General features: G+C 49.6%; 1 protein-coding gene across 6 annotated transcripts in view; it reads left to right on the top strand.

Moving 5' to 3' along the window:
- The window catches only part of GGTA1 (glycoprotein alpha-galactosyltransferase 1 (inactive)), a 66,434-nt gene that overhangs the window by 30,383 nt on the left and 17,031 nt on the right, over positions 1–19,020 (top strand). For 3 of the 6 annotated variants that reach the window (XR_013829030.1, XM_079926024.1, XM_079926023.1), the window contains exon 2: positions 12,638–12,726. Coding sequence is in view for 5 of the 6 variants with exons in the window: in XM_079926024.1 (XP_079782150.1) it covers positions 12,647–12,726 (80 nt within the window). In the remaining variant the exon portion in view is untranslated. Of the gene's footprint in view, positions 1–3,680; positions 3,798–4,810; positions 4,836–12,637; positions 12,727–19,020 lie in introns of those variants that run through there. The other 3 variants (XM_079926021.1, XM_079926020.1, XM_079926022.1) reach the window with 2 other exon arrangements.

Genomic DNA, 19,020 nt, shown 5'->3' with positions numbered 1-19,020 from the left:
ACCGTACACTTCTGTAAGGTTCTTACTTTATCCTCAGTTCCCTTCCTTATAACTTGGGACTGTACTCTTCACCCTACTTACCCTCCTAGGGTTGTGTAAAAGTATATGGGTCGTTGTAGACAGCAGTGGGCTCTAAACAGGGCATGATGGTGACCTTGAGGGACGCTGAGCTTCTCACCTGTTCAGGAAGTAGTTCTGCTCTGAGGCAGGGCACTGGCCTACTGGCTTCAAGCCTCTCTCCATTCAGGGAAGGGTGAGAATTTCTAGGGGAGTCGAGGGCACCCCCTGGCACCCACCACCCGATTGTGATAAGAACAACCAGGTGCCTCTTTTTCACCTCCATCTGGGGCCAGCAGCCTGAGAGGAAGCCAGGGAGGGTAGAGGGGGAGGGGAGACTCCTCGGTTGGGGAAATCCAGCCACCTGTATTGGGGGCTCAAGCCCAGGCTGTCCTCAGAACCCAGTCCTTGCCCCTCGGTGGAAGCTCCTCGTACCTTCCAAGCTGTCAACAAAGCCAGCATCTTCCTTCTCTAGAAAGAGTCTGACCTACAGCATGAAGAACCAAGGTCAGCCCCAGGGAGGGGCTTCCTGGTACAAGGGGTGTGGCTGAGGCTCAGGACGGAAGCTTCTGGAAGCAGGGGGAGCGCCCCAGCACGGCTTTGGTGGAGTCTGTCCTGGAATGATGACCCCCATGATACCCTTAGAGCAGGGTAGGCCACCATGCTCTAAGCTCCTGGCCTACCCTGAGAGGTGGGGACTATGATTACCCCCAACACAGAGAAGGGGAAACCAACCAAATTGCTCCAGCACTCACGAGCATCAGCAAGAATGTCTTTTATAGGGCTTTCCTGGTGGCACAGTGGTTGAGAGTCCGCCCGCCGATGCAGGGGACGCGGGTTCGTGCCCCGGTCTGGGAGGATCCCACATGCCGCGGAGCGGCTGGGCCCGTGAGCCATGGCCACCGAGCCTGTGCGTCTGGAGCCTGTGCTCCGCAATGGGAGAGGCCACAACAGTGAGAGGCCCACGTACCGCAAAAAAAAAAAAATGTCTTTTATAACTGCCCTGAACACATTCAGGATTCAACAAACAGTGACAGCCTGAAACTTTTGTGTCTGTAGCATTCTTGGCCAAGAACAATTAATCCTCACACTTCCACAGAGGTAAGCAGGGTGGGGGTCTGATCCTTCGTGATTCCCGGCCGGAAGGGGTCTGGGATGTGAAGCCAGGGCATCTCCACACCTGGGCTGCAGCTCTGAGGCTGTGTGAGCCTCTAGGTTGGGGTGTGGCAGACAGACAGGCCCTGAATGCTGGCTGTCGTCTGACAGGCCCGTGGACTGTTAGGGCTGGAAGGGACCTTGGTGACCATCGAGTGATGAGATTAGTCAGCCTGGCCGGGATGCCAGGCTCTTAACCTGGACAGCCTCTGGCCTCCTTTGATCAGCAGAGCAACATGGCCTGAGGCTCCCTTGCTCCAGTTCCCCGCCTCTCAATTAAAAACCGACCACAAGTATGTGCTCCTTTGTTTTGAGAGTCTGTGCTTCAGGGAAGGAGGAATTTCATGTTGGATCCTCTGGAAGTTGAATTTTCTGCCTTCCAGGTTTGCATGCTCTGTCGAGCTGTGGTTAACCAACCTGGAGCTTCTGATTCCACTAACCTGTAGAGTGTCCCCCGGGGGCAGCTCAGGAGGAAGGGCGGCATGAGACCCACCAGCTGGTGACCTCGAGCAAGTCGCAGAGGCTCTCAGAGCCTCCCTCCCTTCCCTGACCCCTGGGTGGGTGAGCCTGAGGACTCACTGAGCTAAAGGCGAGAGGCTGCTTTGTAAACTATAAAACGGAAGACCCGTGTGATCAGTGCTTGCTCGTAGAAAGGACCGGTTTATCTTAGCGCAGCTCCTTAGCCTCCAAAGGCTGTCATCTTTCCCTTCCCTGTTGACCACAGTACAGATGCCTGGATCATTTAATGCAACAGATCTTCCCTGAGCCCATAGTGAGGTGCTCCGTGGTGCTCGGTATTGGGAGGTCCACCCCAAGAGAAGGAAAAAAGCAAGGTCTATCCGTGACCCTGTGTCCTGAGAGCCAGAGTCAGGGAAAGACAGAATGCCCCAGAGAATGCAGTTTCCAGCAGGAGGGTTTCTGTTCACTTTTGCTCTTAACATACACACAGAGAAGGGACATTTGGGATGAATTTTCACAAGGTAGACACACCTGTGTAACCACTACCTGGCTCAAGAAACAGCATGGAACTCCCCCGGGGCCCCTTCCCAGTCTCTACCACCCCCCTCTCTGACTTCTAGCACCACAGGTTGGTTTTGCCTATTTCTGAACGCTCAATGAATGGAGTCACCCAGGCCTGCTTTCGCTCAGTGAGAAAGAAGTGTGTGTGAGACGCATCCTGCTGCTGTCAGTGGCTGTAGCTGGTTACTTCTCGCTGACGTACGTGGACTCCCACGCTCGATCGCACCCGATCTGTCTGATGGTGCGCCTTGGGGTCGTTGCCAGTTTTTGGTGCACTGTGAATGTTCCAGTCCGTGTCTCTGGGTGAGCTTATGTGTACTTTCTTTGAGGTATAGACCTGGGTGGAATAACTGGGTTGTAAGGTGTGGCTGGGTTAGCTGTAGTAGATGCCGGCAGGAAGGATTTAAGTAAGTAGTTAAGCAGCACTTCCAGACCCTGAAGACTGGTCGACTAGCTCATGCCCGCAGAGGAGGGGGCCGTGAAGGCTCTGGAGAACAAGAGGAAGAGGCTGGATTAGGCATCCCTTGGAGGCTGGGGGGCAGTCCTTGGCCCCTTTCCATCTGGTTTTGGTCCCGTCTCCTTGGTCTGTCTGGGGTTTCCAGTCTGTACTCCCAAGGAGGTGTCCAGGGCCACTTGGGAGAGATGGGTAGGGGGGCTTTAAGCTTCATTTCCCTGCATCAACCACAGCTCCCTGTGTCCTCTGTTTCACATAGGGGTTCTGAGAATGACTTCATGTGCTTTTTTTTTTTTTAAAGCTTTCGCTGTTTCAATATTTGAAAATCCACCGCTGTGAGGTCCCTTCCAGCTGGGAAGTTCTATTTTGGGAGCTGGAGGTGGGTGTGGGAAGGGTTAAGCATTATTCAGCCAAAGAGCAGGGTTGGGCCTCAGTGACCTTTTAAAGTTCTTATAGCTCGGCTTGCAATGCGGGCGATCTCAGAACGTTCTATAAAAATAGCGCTCAAACAAAACAACTTCTGAAGCCTAAAGGATGTGGAAGAGAGGCTCGATGTGGAGGAACGTTTAGGTGGCTGACAACAGGAGTCTTGAGGACTCTCTCCTTCAAGCACCCCTCTCCATTTTTTTCCCTTCCTTTTTAACTCTCCATCAGCTGTTCCTGGTAGCTGTCACTTGGGGTTGTTTGGGTTCAGAACGGTTCTCATTTTCGCCCAGGAGCGGGTGACGCAGGTGGCCTGTACGTCTCTCCCAAGGGTGGTGGCCTTCCCTCCTCCAACACCAGCCCTAGTTTGGACCTGTAGTTTCGCTTGGTGAGGGAGGCCGGGCCGTTCCCGGGCCCAGAGAGGAACGTCTCTGCCTTGGCATGCAGCTCTGAGTCAACAGGCCTGATAAACGGCCCACTTCGCAGGGCCAGCAAGGAACAAAGCCCTGACTGCTGCTGCGGGATCCGTCTGCCCCCCTCTTCCCGAAACAGCTGTTTATTCTTTTGACAGGAGTTGGAACGGAGCACCTTCCTTTCCTCCCAGCCCGGCCTCCTTCTGCAGAACGGAGCTCAATAGAACTTTGTTGTTTTGCCTTTTACTCTGGGGGGGAGAGAAGCAGACGATGAGGTACGTGATATGTTGAAATGATTTACCTCTGCCTTGTCGGGGTCACTGGGGGTTTTGTGAGCCAGCTGCGGCGTGCATGCCCCTGGGGGAGGAACCGCGCTCTCCCCCGAACTGCTTGCTGGTCCCCTCGGTAGTTCTAGAAGAAGACAGAGTCCTCCTCTCCCCGGCGTCGGATCAAGTGGGTGCTGGTGGGATGCTGGTCCAGTCCCTGTTAGTTTTGCTGCCCCTGGCAGGACCTCACAGGGCGTGGCTGCAGCCTGGGGTTTTCTGTGCAGGACTCAAAGTGCCATTGCAGGGGCAGGAGGGCGAGTCTTGGGGCCCAGGACCTGCGTTGCGGGTGGATGCAGAGCCCTCTCAGGGCAGCGCCGACCCTTCATTTACCTCCCCTTCTTTCTCTTGGAAAAACTCTTGCACACTGATTTCTGGGCCAGGCAGCAAGGAAAAGCTGGCTGGATCCAGGCTTCAGATTTCCTGAAGGGGATTCAAGAAAGGGCACTACAAGACGTCCCTCCGAGAACAGGTTGTTCCGTCTGTGATGGCTGGAGCGACAGCTAGTTGTATATTTAGTCTGAAGCTTGTCTCTTGTTTTCCTCCGTCTGTGTTTACTCTGACCCTTGTAATGAAAGACATAACTGGAAACAGCCCTCCATGCACTTTTTTTCCCCCACGAATTATAACATGTTTCTCCCAACAGGGAGCATTTCCCCGTAATGCCCACCAATTTAGAGAGGTTTTAGGATAAAGCAGCATTCTCCCTCCTCACCCTCAGCACCACCCCCTGCCAAAGCTGGGCCTGGGAGGCACAGGGTCTGCCTTTCAAACACACCACCCACCTGTGGGTGAGCCCAGTGATCTATCTCAGCCTTTGCCAAAGCTCAGTTTCCTCAGCTAAAAGCCGCCGTGCTGACCAGGATGAGGGATGAACAGGATGGAGTGAGTGCGGAAGGCTCCCACACCAGGCACACAAGAGGCACCTGGAAATGGCAGAGGAGTTGAGCCAGTGCTCACCAGCTGGTCCAAGGAGAAGCTAGTCCCTCAGTGAGTCTAGCCTGTGATTAGCTGGCTTTGGGTCAATTGCTAAGTGGTAATCATGAAAGGCAAAATGAGAGGATGTTGCAGAGACACATGGGTGGTTAGTCCATGGGTAAGCCTGCATGTTTACTGAGAACAAAAGAGTTAAAAGGGTGGACACTAGAGGCCAGCTCTCTGGACCTGAATCCTGGCTCCACCACTTTATGCTGTGTGGCATTAGGCAAGTCACTTAACCTTTCTGAGCCTCCATTTTCATATGTGTAAAATGAGCATGATACTAGAATGCCTTCACAGGGTCGTTGTGAGGCTTACCTGAGAGATTACTGGTAAAGCATTTAGCCTGGGGCCTGGCCTGGTTCAGTTGGGGGGCATCCAAGTGTTGCAGGGCCAGAAGCTTATTCAATTTTCAGGGTCCGCTTTAAGAAAAAGAATGCAGAGTTGCAAGTATAATATTAGTGTGGAAGTGAATGCAGTCGTCCCTCGGTATCCACAGGGGATTGGTTCCAGGATCTCACAGACACCAGAATCTGAAGATGCCCAAGTCCCTTACATAAACGGCATAGTATTTGCGTATAACCTACACACATCCTCCTGTTCACTTTAAGTCACCTGGAGATCACTTACAATACCGAGTATGATGTAAATGCTATGTAAATAGTTGCATGGACGCAGCAAATTCAAGTTTTGCCTTTTGGAACTTTCTGGAATTTTTTGTTTTTTAACATTTTCGATCCGTGGTTAGTTGAATCCGTGGATGTGAAACCCATGGTTATGGAAAACTATTTAGAATGTGAGGAGACATCCCAACAAATAACAAAAATTGACTAATACTCCACATAGGACAAAATCCAGAAAACATCCTAATAAAATGTGAAAGTAATAGAAAATGATCAGTATTGCTCAGCTGTCTGATGCCCCTGTCATACTTTGGCTGCGTACTCCTGGGCTGCCTCTCTGCTGATTTTGTAGTATCATTTTTAACAGAGACAAAGACCAATCCGTTTTGCCTCTAGCATGGTTAGTCAGTGGTTGCTTTTTATAGCTGCGAGTTTAGAAGTTTCTTTCAGCTTTACAACTTGTTATCGGTGATGCCACGGCTGTGAACCTTCTGGCACTTTCTTGCTCAGCTGGCGCCAGCCAGATCTCTGAAGAACTCAGCTCTTCGATCCTGGATGGCGGGAGGGGGGTGTGGGTACCAGGTGGCTGTGAGGTCTGGATCACTGGGACCCCTGAGCAGGGAGCAGAGTAGCAGCTAGTTCAGCTCCTTCTCTTGTGGATCAAAGTGGGGGGCTCCTGGGAGCTCAGCAAGGCCTAGCTGGGGCAGGTTGTTCCTGGGACCCAGGTAGGTCTGCAGGGAGTGGGGTCAGTATTCAGGCCCCACCTGCAGCCCTGGGACAGGCACCCAGGCTGGAGTGATTCCCCCAGGCAGGAGCAGTGCCTCGCCTCGGGGCAGCGTTTGGGCTTTCCCCACTCTCCACCCCAGTGGGAGAGCAGGCCCAGTCTTGCCGGGGGTCCTGACTCAGAGGTTTCATAAACTTCTGGATCAGTTGGCCTGTGGGCTCAACATGAGTTGCTTGGCCGTCCTCTCTCTTGATCATCACTTCCAGGAATCTGCGGGCCATTGCAGCAAGACGAGCTCCATGTGGCTGAGTGAACTTGTCCTCATAAAATGAGACTTCCAGCCCTGTGGCTGATTTCTCATCCAGGTCCTAGGTCCATCAGGAAAGCCTGAGGACTTGTTTCAAGGCTGGGGAGACTGAGGCCAGAGGAACCCGTGACCCTGGTTCCCAAAGCCGCTCTGTGTGGGAGCTGGCGTGACGTTTGAGCCGCCGCTTCCTTCACTGCCCATGGTGAGCCACGGGGGCAAAGGCCATGCACAGCGGCACCCCGAGCTGGGGGCGGTGGGGAGCCGAGCTGACCGTCACAGCATCACCGCGTGGCGTGGAGGGCTCTCGCTTGACTCTTCTGTGTGGTGCTGCCCTGGAGGGCCAAGTCTCCTCTCGGAGGGAACCACAGCTCTGCCCTCAGAGCCACGCCTTTCTGAATCTCTCCCTTGAGAAAGCGTCATCCTTGTTTCCACGGCCATTGGTGGAGCAGTTACTGACCACCAGTCACAATGTGCTGTGCAAACATGTCTCCTTTTGTCCTTTCAAGAACCCCAGAGGAGGGCGTTTGAAGCTCCATTTTTGTCTATGTAAATAGAGGCTCAGAGCCAGAGAACTTGCCCCGGGTGGTGCATATAGGGCTGCAGGTTCTTAGCGGAGTTCTGTGCAGGGTGACTAACACCCAGTCAGCTCCTGAGCCCTCTCCCCACCCCCTTAGCTGCTTTGTTTTGTTTGCAACACTTGTGGGTTCCAGGGGCAGCGGGAAGGATCGCGGGGAGAGAGGAAGATTCTTCAGCCTGCAGGAAGGTTTGGTTTCCTCTGCCGCTGCTGTTGCCATTCTCTCCCATGGTTTCCTCTGCCGCTGCTGTTGCCATTCTCTCCCAAGATAATGGCTTTTCCAGGGCTTCTGAGTGCTGTGATTCAGCTGAGATGCTCACCTTTTCCCGACATGGGATGGAGAAAACAAGGGCCACGAGAATTCCTTTCAGAGAGGAATTCTATCTGGAAGGAATACCTTGACTTAGATCAGTTGGGGTGAAACTAGGAGATTCTCTGAAGTCGTGGGTGTGTGTATCATTCTGTGTGGAAGAATTAATTTATGGGCCACATGGAAATGTCTGACACTCCAGGCAAACAGAAGTGGAAGAGGAGGCGGGGGGAGGGGGCGAGGACGGCGGAGGAACGACAGGCTTACAGTGTGACCCTGCCTTGCGAAATGCACCCAGGTTTTTAGCAAGGAGTGGGGACGGTTTCCTGTGGACTGAGTTCTGGGAGTGGCCCAGGAGCAGCCTGTGCCAGTGGTGGGATGGATTCAGAGGGAAATCGCAAACACCATGACAAGAGGGCCTGGGAGATGCTGGGAGGGCTCAGGTGGAACTGCGCCTGGCTGGGCTCACATGATCCTCTGAGGGGTGGGGTCCAGGTGACTCAGCTAGTTACACTCTCCCATATAAGGCAGGGTGCTAGTACTCTGTAGGTCCTAATTCTGTGCTCAACCCCTTAAATGGGATATTTGGAAGCAACCCCAACTTTCCTACTTGGTGGGTCAGAGAGTCAACCACGAATCTTCAGAATGACACAGTTTTGAAAATTCTGAGAGACAAACACATCAGCGAAGGGCTTTTAGGCCCCATTGGCTGCCAAATGCCTCATTTTATCCAGAGAGAAAAATTAAAATGTTTTAAAAGACCCGCTGGCCACCCTGCCAACCTTTCTGTCCCCAGACACTGGGGTTCCAGATTCCAGGAAGCGTGTATACACCCATTTCCAGTGCTTTGCTAAAGGATGTGAGATCGGCTCATTTGCACAGCTTCCAACTGTAAGTTTCCAACAAGAGTGATGCCTGGCCGCAGCAAAAGTAAGCAGATTCATGTCATTTATAGAGTCCAGAAAGAAATGGGCTTCTAGAGTTGCCTCTGAGGCTAATTTCTGAAATTAAAAAATCAAACAGCTGCATTTGGAGAGGGGATTAGGGGGTGTGTCTGATTTTATATCAGGCTCTCCCTGATGTAAGCGTCCATGTTCTCTACCATGAGAGCTTGTGCGTTTCTCTATTTAATGTTTCTTACACCAGGAGAAAATTTGCGTTTGATCCTCAGCAGGTGGGGTTGATAAAGCTTCGGATGGCCTGGGCTTGATCAAAGAAAATCAAAGTCGCCTGGCATTGCCAAGGGGCTCTTAATCAGGCTGCAGCACAGAACAGCTGGATAAACCTTTCGAGTCCCGAATCTGCATCAGTTTGCACTTTATTGTTTAACATGTTCTTATTCCAAAACCCTTATTCTTTTCTCTCAAATATGCTCTGAGCTCTTGCTAACTACCAGGCACTGTGCTGTCTTCACTGGATCCTCCCAACAGCCTGTTTTATGGATACCACTAGTAAGAACTAGCTTTTTTTTTTTTTTTTTTTTTTGCGGTACACGGGCCTCTCACTGTTGTGGCCTCTCCCGTTGCGGAGCACAGGCTCCAGACGCACAGGCTCAACGGCCATGGCTCACGGGCCCAGCCGCTCTGCGGCATGTGAGATCCTCCCGGACCAGGGCACGAACCCGTGTCCCCTGCATCGGGAGGCGGACTCTCAACCACTGCGCCACCAGGGAAGCCCGAACTAGCCTTTTTTGAGCATTTATATGGTGCCAGGCACGATGCTAAATATTTTATGGATGCCAACTCTTACAGTCATCACCATTTTTAACCCCATTTTAGAGACGAGGAAACCCACCTAAACGTGATCCATTACAGGTCCACCATCCCTTTTCTGAATCCCTAGGGCCAGATATGTCGGAATTCAGAACTTTTTACATGCCGGGTACTTATCATATTATGTAATGCACCCGTGCAGCAGGAGCAAGCACGTAACAAAATACATCAATATTTATGCAAAGAAACATTTAAACAGTCTCACTAAGTGGGATAACGTTTATAAATAGCCTCATGTCCGTTAGGGCCTGATGCCAATTGAATTATAAACAGGCTTTTGGTTCTCAGAGCTTGGAGTTGGGTGAGGGTCTGAAAAGATGCTTACATGTTCGGAGTTACCCATTTTCATGTGTCTCAAATCCCCGCCTCATTCCCAAGCTCCTGTGTTCTATCACCATCCACACTTCTCTGGGGCTGAAGACAGTGGCAGAGAGAGATGGCCACAGTCTCAGTCCAGATCTGTTTGCTTCCACACCCAGGCCTTTCCTTGCACTCAGTGCTAATGCTGTTGACATAGAAATCAAGTGGCTTCTTCCAGCAGCGGGGCCGAGTTGCATGCAGCCCTCTGCATTTTGTAACTTTGCTGTGGGCCCCGGGCTGTCTGTGCAAGCTCACGAGGTATTCACAGGGAAGAAGCTTGAGACCGAGGTTTCCCTGTGGCCCAGAAGGCTCATCTTCTCACGGTCTCTGGAACACCACCGATCACAGTTGTATCTGAAAGCTGGAGGTTGAGTTATGACCTTGAGTTCAGCCCTGGCTTTTCCATTTCCAAACAGAACGCACCTTTTAAGCAAGAAGGAATAGAGGGCTTCCCTGGTGGCACAGTGGTTGAGAGTCCGCCTGCTGATGCAGGGGACATGGGTTCGTGCCCCGGTCCGGGAAGGTCCCACATGCCGCAGAGCAGCTGGGCCTGTGAGCCATGGCCTCTGGAGCCTGTGCTCCGCAGTGGGAGGGGCCACAGTGGTGAGAGGCCCGCGTACCACAAAAAAAAAAAAAAAAAAGAAGGAATAGAGTGTCATGGCTGATCCCATACCTTTTCTTCTTTAACTGGATTTAATAATAAAGGTGATGGAGCATGTGAGATCCAAGCCGGGAATCATCTCAGAACGCTCTTTGAAAAGAATTGGAGAATAACCTGTCCCCTGAAAGGACACATCTCAGTGCCATTCTCATTTTATCTCATGCGCTCACCAGACATTTATTGACAGCCCCGTCTGCTGTCTGTGGGGCACTGGGGATTCAGGGTTGAATAAGAAGACATCCTTCCTGGGACTTGCCTGGCAGTCCAGTGTTTAAGATTCCATGCTTCCAGTGCAGGGGACATGGGTTCCATCCCTGGTCAGGGAACTAAGATCCCACATGCCACGTGGTGTGGCCAAAAAAAAAAAAGAAGACGACGTCCTTTCGGCCCTCAGGAAGCTCAAACGAATGATTAGGGGAGACAGCCAAAATGTGGACGTTACCACATGAGCCGCCTCCCAAGGTGATGTGTACAGCAACGTAAATAAAGTGATGAGGGAGCTGGAGGAGAGAAAGGGGGCTTCGCTGGTGGTCAGGGGTGGAGCTGGGAAGTGGCTTCCCCAAGGCGATGACATTGGCTCCCACGTGTCCACTCTTGTGTTTTCTCCACCTCCTGGTCCTCTCCTTCTCGCCCCCTCTTCTATCCTACCTCTAAGTGTTGGCATCTTCAAGCTTCAGCCCAGGGCCCTCCTTCCTTTTTTTCTCTCTACATTCTCTCCTTGGTAATCGAATTCATTCCCTTCACGTTAAATACTGTCCTGGGTCCGTGGACAGCTCCTCCAACTGCACAGCCTGCCCACATCTCTCCCGTGAACTTCAGGCTTGGAAGTCCACTTGCTTACTCGTCTCCATTCAGGTGTTCACACACTCCTCAAAATACACACATCCAAAAGGCAATTCATGGTCATTATCCTTCAAGCCTGTTCCTCCTCCAACCCATTTGAGGAAATGCTACAACCCGCCTGCTTAAGCAGAAACCTTGTTTCTTCCCTCATCCCTGATGACTAAATTACCAGCCAAATCCTATCAGTTCTGTCTCCAAAGTATATTTTGAATGAAGCCACCCTTTGAGGCAGGCCACCTCCTCTTTGTGACCATTAAAATAGTCTGCCCTTGTCCTTTTATCCGTTCTGCATACCCAGCGCCCAGATGGGTCTCTCTGAACGAAGTTGGATGAAGTGATTCTTCAGCTTCAGATGCCTTGGTGGGTCCCCACCCACTTTCCATGCCTTTCCAGGCTCTGACTGCCCCTGCCCACCCTCTGACTGCCTCCTACCACCACCCCGCCCTCGTTCCAGCCGCTCAGGTGGGACAACTTCGCTATTTTCTTCTTGTCCAGGTTTTTTGCTTTTGTTTTATTCCAAACACAAGAAGCTTTTTCTCGGTCAGTCTGGTATAGATGCTGTTTCCGAAATATTCTCACCCTTTCTCATGGCACTTTTCATCCTTTTCCATCCTATCTTCATCCCGTGGGAAGCTTTAAAATCACCTCCCCAGTGAGGGCTTCCCCGACTACCCAAATTGAGGTACTTCCCAAACCATTATTCCATACCCATCACCCCTTCCCCCTTCAATCACAATTTCATGCGGCAATCAGGAAGTAGTTATATACCTACTGTGTGTCGATTGTGTGGGTGTGGAGAAGAAGAGCTGGCTGGGAAGTGGTTGAGTCTGGATTGTAAAGGACCAGGGAGTTTTCCCCTCTGAGGATGGGCATATAGGCAGTATATCAAGGGCAGCAGAGCTCAGGAATAGATGGTTCCCCAAAATCACATGCCAAGAGGTGGGGCGATCTGAGTCAGAGGCAGCTGGCGTCCATGGGAAACATTAGCTAGACCCTCACTCTAGAAAAATGGTACAGATGAACTTATTTGTAAAGCAGAAATAGAGTTACAGATGTAGGGAATAAACCTATGGTTACCAAGGGGGGAAGGGGGGATGGGATGAAGTGGGGGATTGGGATTGACATATATACACTACTATGTATAAAATAGATAACTAATGAGAACCTACTATATAGCACAGGGAACTCTACTCAATGCTCTGTGGTGACCTAAATGGGAAGGAAATCCAAAAAAGAGAGGATATATGTACACATATAACTGGTTCCCTTTGCTGTACAGCAGAAACTAACACATCATTGTAAAGCAACTATACTACAATAAAAATAAGTAAATAAATAAACAAACAACCCCCACTCTCCCACGTCCATGGTGAACCTTGTGATCAATCAGGGTACTTTCCCTCTGAGCCTCAAAGTGGCCTTAGCGTCCTTCCCAACCCAAGCAGCCCCGTCAATTCACTGAACTGGCTAATTTGCCATCACAGGCCTATGCAGTTTAAGGTAGAACGTGCTCCTTAGCTCTCGTTAAATATTCATCAACTTTTCATTTTAGAAAGGATATGGGTAGAAGCATTTCTTAAAAACCATATCCCATTCTCAACATTTAATCTATTTTTCCCCCTCTTCTTTTCTTTTCCCAGGAGAAAATAATGAATGTCAAAGGAAAAGTGATTCTGTCAATGCTGGTTGTCTCAACTGTAATTGTTGTGTTTTGGGAATATATCAACAGGTAATTATGAAACACGATAAAGTGATGTTAATGAAAGTCTCCTCTAATCTCCAGGTATCAGCCAGGTCAGCAGGTTGAATTAAAATTAGGATTAACTGACACCATAAAGAAGGGGTTCCATCCTTCCTGTATCCCTGAGCCCTAGACTGTCTTTAAAATCATTAGATCTTTTTTTTTCTTTTTTAAAAGATTTATTTATTTTATTTTTGGCTGCGTTGGGTCTTCATTGCTGTGCACAGGCTTTCTCTAGTTGCGGCGAGCAGGGGCTACTCTTCGTTGTGGTGCGCGGGCTTCTCATTGTGGTGGCTTCTCTTGTTGAGGAGCACGGGCTCTAGGCGCGCGGGCTTCAGCAGTTGTGGCACGTGAGCTTAGTTGCTATGCAGTATGTGGGATCTTCCCTGACCAGGGCTTGAACCCATGTCCCCTGCATTGGCAGGCGGATTCCTAACCGCTGTGCCACCAGGGAAGCCCAGAATCATTAGATCTTCATGCACCTTCTAAGTAATTAATTATCTTCCTTCCGCCATGTTCCTAATGTCTTGATTTTTATACCTTTGCGGTTCTGGGTAGGCTAGAGCCAGAAACAGTAAGGTCATATTCAGACCAAAATGTCATATTAAATTATTTATATGACCAGATATGGAAATTACCTTAAGAAATTTCAGACAGGAATTCCATGAGAAATCCACCCTGATTTTTGCAGTCCTAAAATATTTGCTAAGTTTAAAGGAACAACTCAAGGTTGTTGACTTTGGTGCAAAATACACTCTGAATTGCTGGTGATTCATTTGTGCCTGGCAAAACTTTGGGGTATTTTGTCTTTCTTTTAACCCTGGAAAGCAAGATGAATTAAATATTTCTGAGTTTTCAAGTTCATCAGTGGATTCACCCCAAATATTTGAGCTGCTTCTGTGTTTTTGGAAACTACCAATGCCTCGGAGATTCCAGCTGCAGAGGCCTCTGACAGAAAGGAGTCTCCGCAAGTGGCTACAAAAATGCATGATGGTTTTGACTTAAGAGGCATTGGTACAGCTCAGCCTTTCTTTCAAAAAGGCCACCTTAGGGCTTCCCTGGTGGCATAGTGGTTGAGAATCTGCCTGCCAGTGCAGGGACATGGGTTCGGGCCCTGGTCTAGGAATAGCCCACATGCCGCGGAACAACTAAGGGCGTGAGCCACAACTCCTGAGCCTGTGCGTCTGGAGCTTGTGCTCTGAGACAAGAGAGGCCGTGACAGTGAGAGGCCCACACACCGCAATGAAGAGTGGCCCTCGCTCGCCACAACTAGAGAAAGCCCTCGCACAGAAACGAAGACCCAACACAGCCAAAAATAAAATAAATTAAAAAAAAAAAAAAAAAGGCCACCTTCCAATTCTGGGCCAGGAGAGCTGTCTCGTCACCATTGTTTTTTTTTTGTTGTTGTTGTTTTTTTTGTGGTACGCAGGCCTCTCACTGTTGTGGCCTCTCCCGTTGCGGAGCACAGGCTCCGGACGCGCAGGCTCAGCGGCCATGGCCCACGGGCCCAGCCACTCCGCGGCATGTGGGATCTTCCTGGACCAGGGCACAAACCCGTGTTCCCTGCATCGGCAGGCGGACTCTCAACTACTGTGCCACCAGGGAAGCCCACCACTGATATTTTCATGGTGAAGTGTCTTAGAAGCCTCCCAAGTTCAAGATGATGGCCTGGATGAACATTAGAATGTCTCTTTCAATTATTAACTTCTAAGATTTGATGAGCCAGCAGGACAATCTTGGCCGCTTATAAAGGAACTGCACTTTCAGGTACATCAGTAGAAGGAGGATTCTCTGGACTCCAGAGCTATTATTCCCTGGGTTGCTGCATAGATCTCACCGCTTCTGGAGTGTTATCCTGTTTCATTCTGAACAACTCATTTTAAGAAAAACAAGACAAGCTAGAGAGTGACCCTGTTGAAGTGGTCTATAAACCAGATCTTTTGAATTGAAACTGTGGGTACTTAGTCCAAAGAAAAGATGACTCAGTCAGTGTTGGATGCAGGGAGTTCCCGGGGCTTCCTTAGATACTTGAGGGCTGAGGAAATATCCTCGCTGAAGTCTGGAGCTAGGCTGCCTGGGGCTGGTCCTGTGCCACCACTTACCTCCTCTGTGACTTTGGGCAAGTTATTCAGCCACACTGTTCCTCAGTTTCCCTATCTTTAAAAATGGGAGAACAAATTTATGGTTACCGGGGTGGGGGGAAGGGTGGGGGGAGAGATAGTTAGGGAGTTTGGGATTGATGTGTACACACTGCTGTATTTAAAATGGATAACCAGGGCTTCCCTGGTGGCGCGGTGGTCGAGAGTCCGTCTGCCGATGCAAGGGAAACGGGTTCGTGCCCCGGTCTGGTAAGATCCCACATGCCGCGGAGCGGCTGGGCCCGTGAGCCATGGCCGCTGAGCCTGCACGTCCGGAGCCTGTGCTCCGCAGCGGGAGGGGCCACAGCGGTGAGAGGCCCGCGTACCACAAAAAAAAAAAAAAGGATAACCAACAAGGACCTACTGTATAGCACAGGGAACTCTGCTCAATATTACGTAACAACCTAAATGGAAAACGAATTTGTAAAAGAATAGATACACGTATATGTATAACTGAATCACTGTGCTGTACACCTGAAACTATCACAACATTGTTAATCAGCTATACCCCAATATAAAATAATAAGTTAAAAAAAATAAAGAAATGACTGATGAATAGGGGGGCTGTTCTCCCTGTCTTAGTGAGTGTATTTGTGGAGCAGACCAGTTTGTATACCTGTAAAAGCTTTAGTAAACCTGGATTATTTTTTCTTCTAAATGGGCATAACAGTAGTACCTGCCTCATAGGGTTGGTGGATTCAATAAGTTACTGTGTATAAACCACTTAGGGCAACACACTCAGTAAATGCTAGCTGCTCTCACCATTATCATCACCATCCTTACCGCCATCCTCATCGTCTGCTCAGAGGGCAGAATAGGACAGGGGATTTTGGCAAATAATAGAAGGAAGAGCTCTAGCAGTTGGAAGATTCCAACAGAAGAGCAAGCGCCCTTCGGGTTCCTCCCCTGAATTGAGTTGCTTGTGTAGGTAACCTTCAAGCTCTGAACGCTTGGTTGGATAACCTTGGTGTTTTGAATTGCAGCCAGAGTCATACTTCCATATTTTGGGTACTTCACAAAATTAAATTATGGGAGCCAAAGGCCCAAATGTGCATCTTGGCACTAGCCTCCCATAAAGAGGGTTATTTCTCAGTGCTGGGCACACTCTTCTCTGCACAGTAACTGGAGCAGGTTCTGGCCGCTCTTCAGGGCCATAGTCTGGCACCCAGACGGCTGCCACAGAATTCTTCAGTGTGAGGAATCTGTTTGAATGTCTGCAAGAGGTTTAAAAGGCAGCAGATTCTTTGCCACCCTGTGAATTGACCATGTGATGATCTGAGGTGAGCTGAGGGCACTAACCTTAGACAGGTGGGCAGCACTGTAGCTAAAAAGGGTTGTAAAATAACTCAATCGGACACATCAACTGATTAGGAAAGAGAACTATTGTCAGGAGAGCATCCTGAAAGAATGTTTGATTTGAGGCTGGATAAGAAAAAATTCTTAGAATTTTAGAGATGGAAGAAACCTTAAAAGTTGTAATAAAGTAATGATAGTGAGGGTGCTTTTGATGATAGCAGCTACTAGTTATTGAGCATTTGCAGGTGCCAGGAACTGCACTGTGCATTCCCTCCAGTTCTTAAAATAGGCCTGCAAGTAAGTATTAGTCAGCATTTCCAGATGAGGAACACTGAGTCTCCACAGTGTTAAAGGTGAATTTTCAAAGTCACATTTTCAGGAAGATTTAGGTCCGGGGCTGTCTGATTGCAGCCCATTCTCGACCCACGATTACAACCCTTCCTTTAGCTGAGAGTTCCCATTTTTCAAGTGACAAAATGGAGACCAAATAGGTGAAATGACTTAACAGTGAATTTATGTCCAAGTTCTAACTAGAACTCAGATCTGATTCATCGTCTGGGGCTCTTTCTTGAGCTGGTTGTTCATGCCGAGTGCTGTGAGGGATACAGTGTGAGCCATGGAGAATTCCTACCCTCAAGGGGTTATGCTTTGGATGGAGCAAGCAGACGTACACACCAATAAACCAAAAATGCAGGACTTCCCTGGTGGTACAGTGGTTAAGAATCCACCTGCAAATGCAGGGGACATGGGTTCGATCCCTGGTCCGGGAAGATCCCACATGCCATGGAGCAACTAAGCCTGTGCACCACAACTACTGAGCCTGTGCTCCAGAGCCCGTGAGCCACAACTACTGAGCCCGCGTGCAACAACTACTGAAGCCCGTGCATCTAGAGCCCGTGCTCCACAGCAAGAGAAGCCACGGCGATGAGAAGCCCATGCAATGCGACGAAGAGTAGCCCCTTCTCAACACAACTAGAGAAAGCCCGTGCGCAGCAACAAAGACCCAACAACACAACGATAAATAAATAAATAAATATATTTTTTAAGTTAAATTTAGAAAATCAAACCAAAAGCCTAGATAAATTTAAATTAAAAAAAAAAACCAACAATGCGAGTGAAGGAAGGACATCAGAGGGAGAGAAAAGGGGCCATGAGAGTTCAAAAAGGCAAAGATTATGTTTGGCTTAGAGAGGGATCTATTTTTTTTGCCTTCATTTACAAATATTTATTGAGCATCTACTGTGTGCCAGGTACTGTGCTAGGATCGTACCAAGGAAGACACAGAAGAGGTGGCATTTGAGCTGTGCCTTGAAGGATGAATATGTGTCAAATGCCATACACTGCAGCGTGGGTGTTGCTGTGACCTGAGATGTCGAAGGCTTCTGGGAGAGGAGGGTGCAAAGGGCAAGATGGCAGATTAAAAAGTTGGGACAAGGTGGCGAATCTGAATCTGCAGATTGATGCCCTGAGTGCCAGGTGGGGGTCTGAGTGCTGAGTTGCAGCGGGCCCGCCCCCTCCTCTCCCCTCTCCCTTCCTCCTCTTGTAGGGCGTGGAGTCAGATTCCCCAGGTTCAAATACTGTTTCTTCTCCTAGCAGTACGACCTTGAACAAAACCACTTAATGTGTAGGTGCCTCTGAGGAAGAATAGAACCTCCTTCACTGATTGTTGTGAGGATTTAATGAGCTAATACATGTCAATCTCTTAGAACAGTCCCTGGCCAAGTATTAGCTGTTATGAATATTGTCGGATCAATAAACAGATTTAGAAACAAGGGACGTTAGAGCTTGGTCCACAAGTATTGAGCTCAGAGGGGAAACATGGGTGGAAAGAGGGCATGCATTTTACTCCTACCAGGAGATGTGGACTCCCAGCAGGGGCAGAAGGCAAAGTCTGAAACAAATATTAGTCATTTATTGTTTTCAGAGATGAGGGCAGCTGGGGCCAGAAAGGCGCTGAGCCAGGGCAGGTACCTGAGCCCAGGTCCAGACCTGTTTCTACCAAGCTCTCTCCTTTATATTCACAGGGAGGAGAAGTGAGCAAGTAAGGTTTAGCCATTGGGCACAGCTTCCGTGCACAAAACAATGGAGGAATCTAGTACTATAAGTCCTGTCCCTTTGCTCCCCAAATGTCTCTCAAGTCAGTGCACTCCTCTCCCTCCATCTCCCTGGCTCCCTTGACCTGGGCCTGGACCACTGCCAGCCTCATGGCTAGTCACCCATATCTACTCTCACAAGGCCTACAGATAGGACCCTATTCGTCTCCTGCCTAAAACTCTTCAAGGGCAAAATCCCCAGCAGGCCCCAGCGAGGGGACGTCTGGCTACTTCTCTGTTTATTTCCTTGCACATTTAAGTGCCTCCTTCCTTTCTCAGGGCCTTTGCATATTTTTGTCTCTGTTAGGGACATTCTTCCCAGTTCCTCTTCCCCTGGACTCCTATTTATCCTTCAGAACTCAGCTAAAACATTATCCCCTCCTCTGGGAAGCCTTCCAGGTCTTCCTGTTAAGTGCTCCTGGTTACTTACGCTTTTTTTTTTCTGCTGTCCCCAGTAGCTTGTCTGCATCACAAGGACGCATAGGGACTGTGTCTGTCTCAGTCAATGCCATATCCCCAGCACTTGGCATGTAACACACTGTCAGCAAGTATTTGTTGAATGAAGGGAGGTGGTCCCCTAGAGCAGTCATACAGTCGCTGGTCCAGTCTTGTAGGTGCCTTCAGATGGTCTCACTGCCTTCGTTGGCTAAAGAAATGCCCTTTGAGGCTGCTCTGTAGAAGGCTCTGAGCTGGTGGTATGCTGGCTCTGCAGTCGTTGGTTTTAAGATAATCCTGGGTGATTCCTGAGCAGGTGG

This window comes from Stenella coeruleoalba, assembly GCF_951394435.1.
Source record: "Stenella coeruleoalba genome assembly, chromosome: 7".
NCBI classification, from domain to species: Eukaryota; Metazoa; Chordata; class Mammalia; order Artiodactyla; family Delphinidae; genus Stenella; species Stenella coeruleoalba.
The sequence above is the reverse complement of the archived record's forward strand: the minus strand, read 5'-3'. Positions and strand labels throughout refer to the sequence as shown.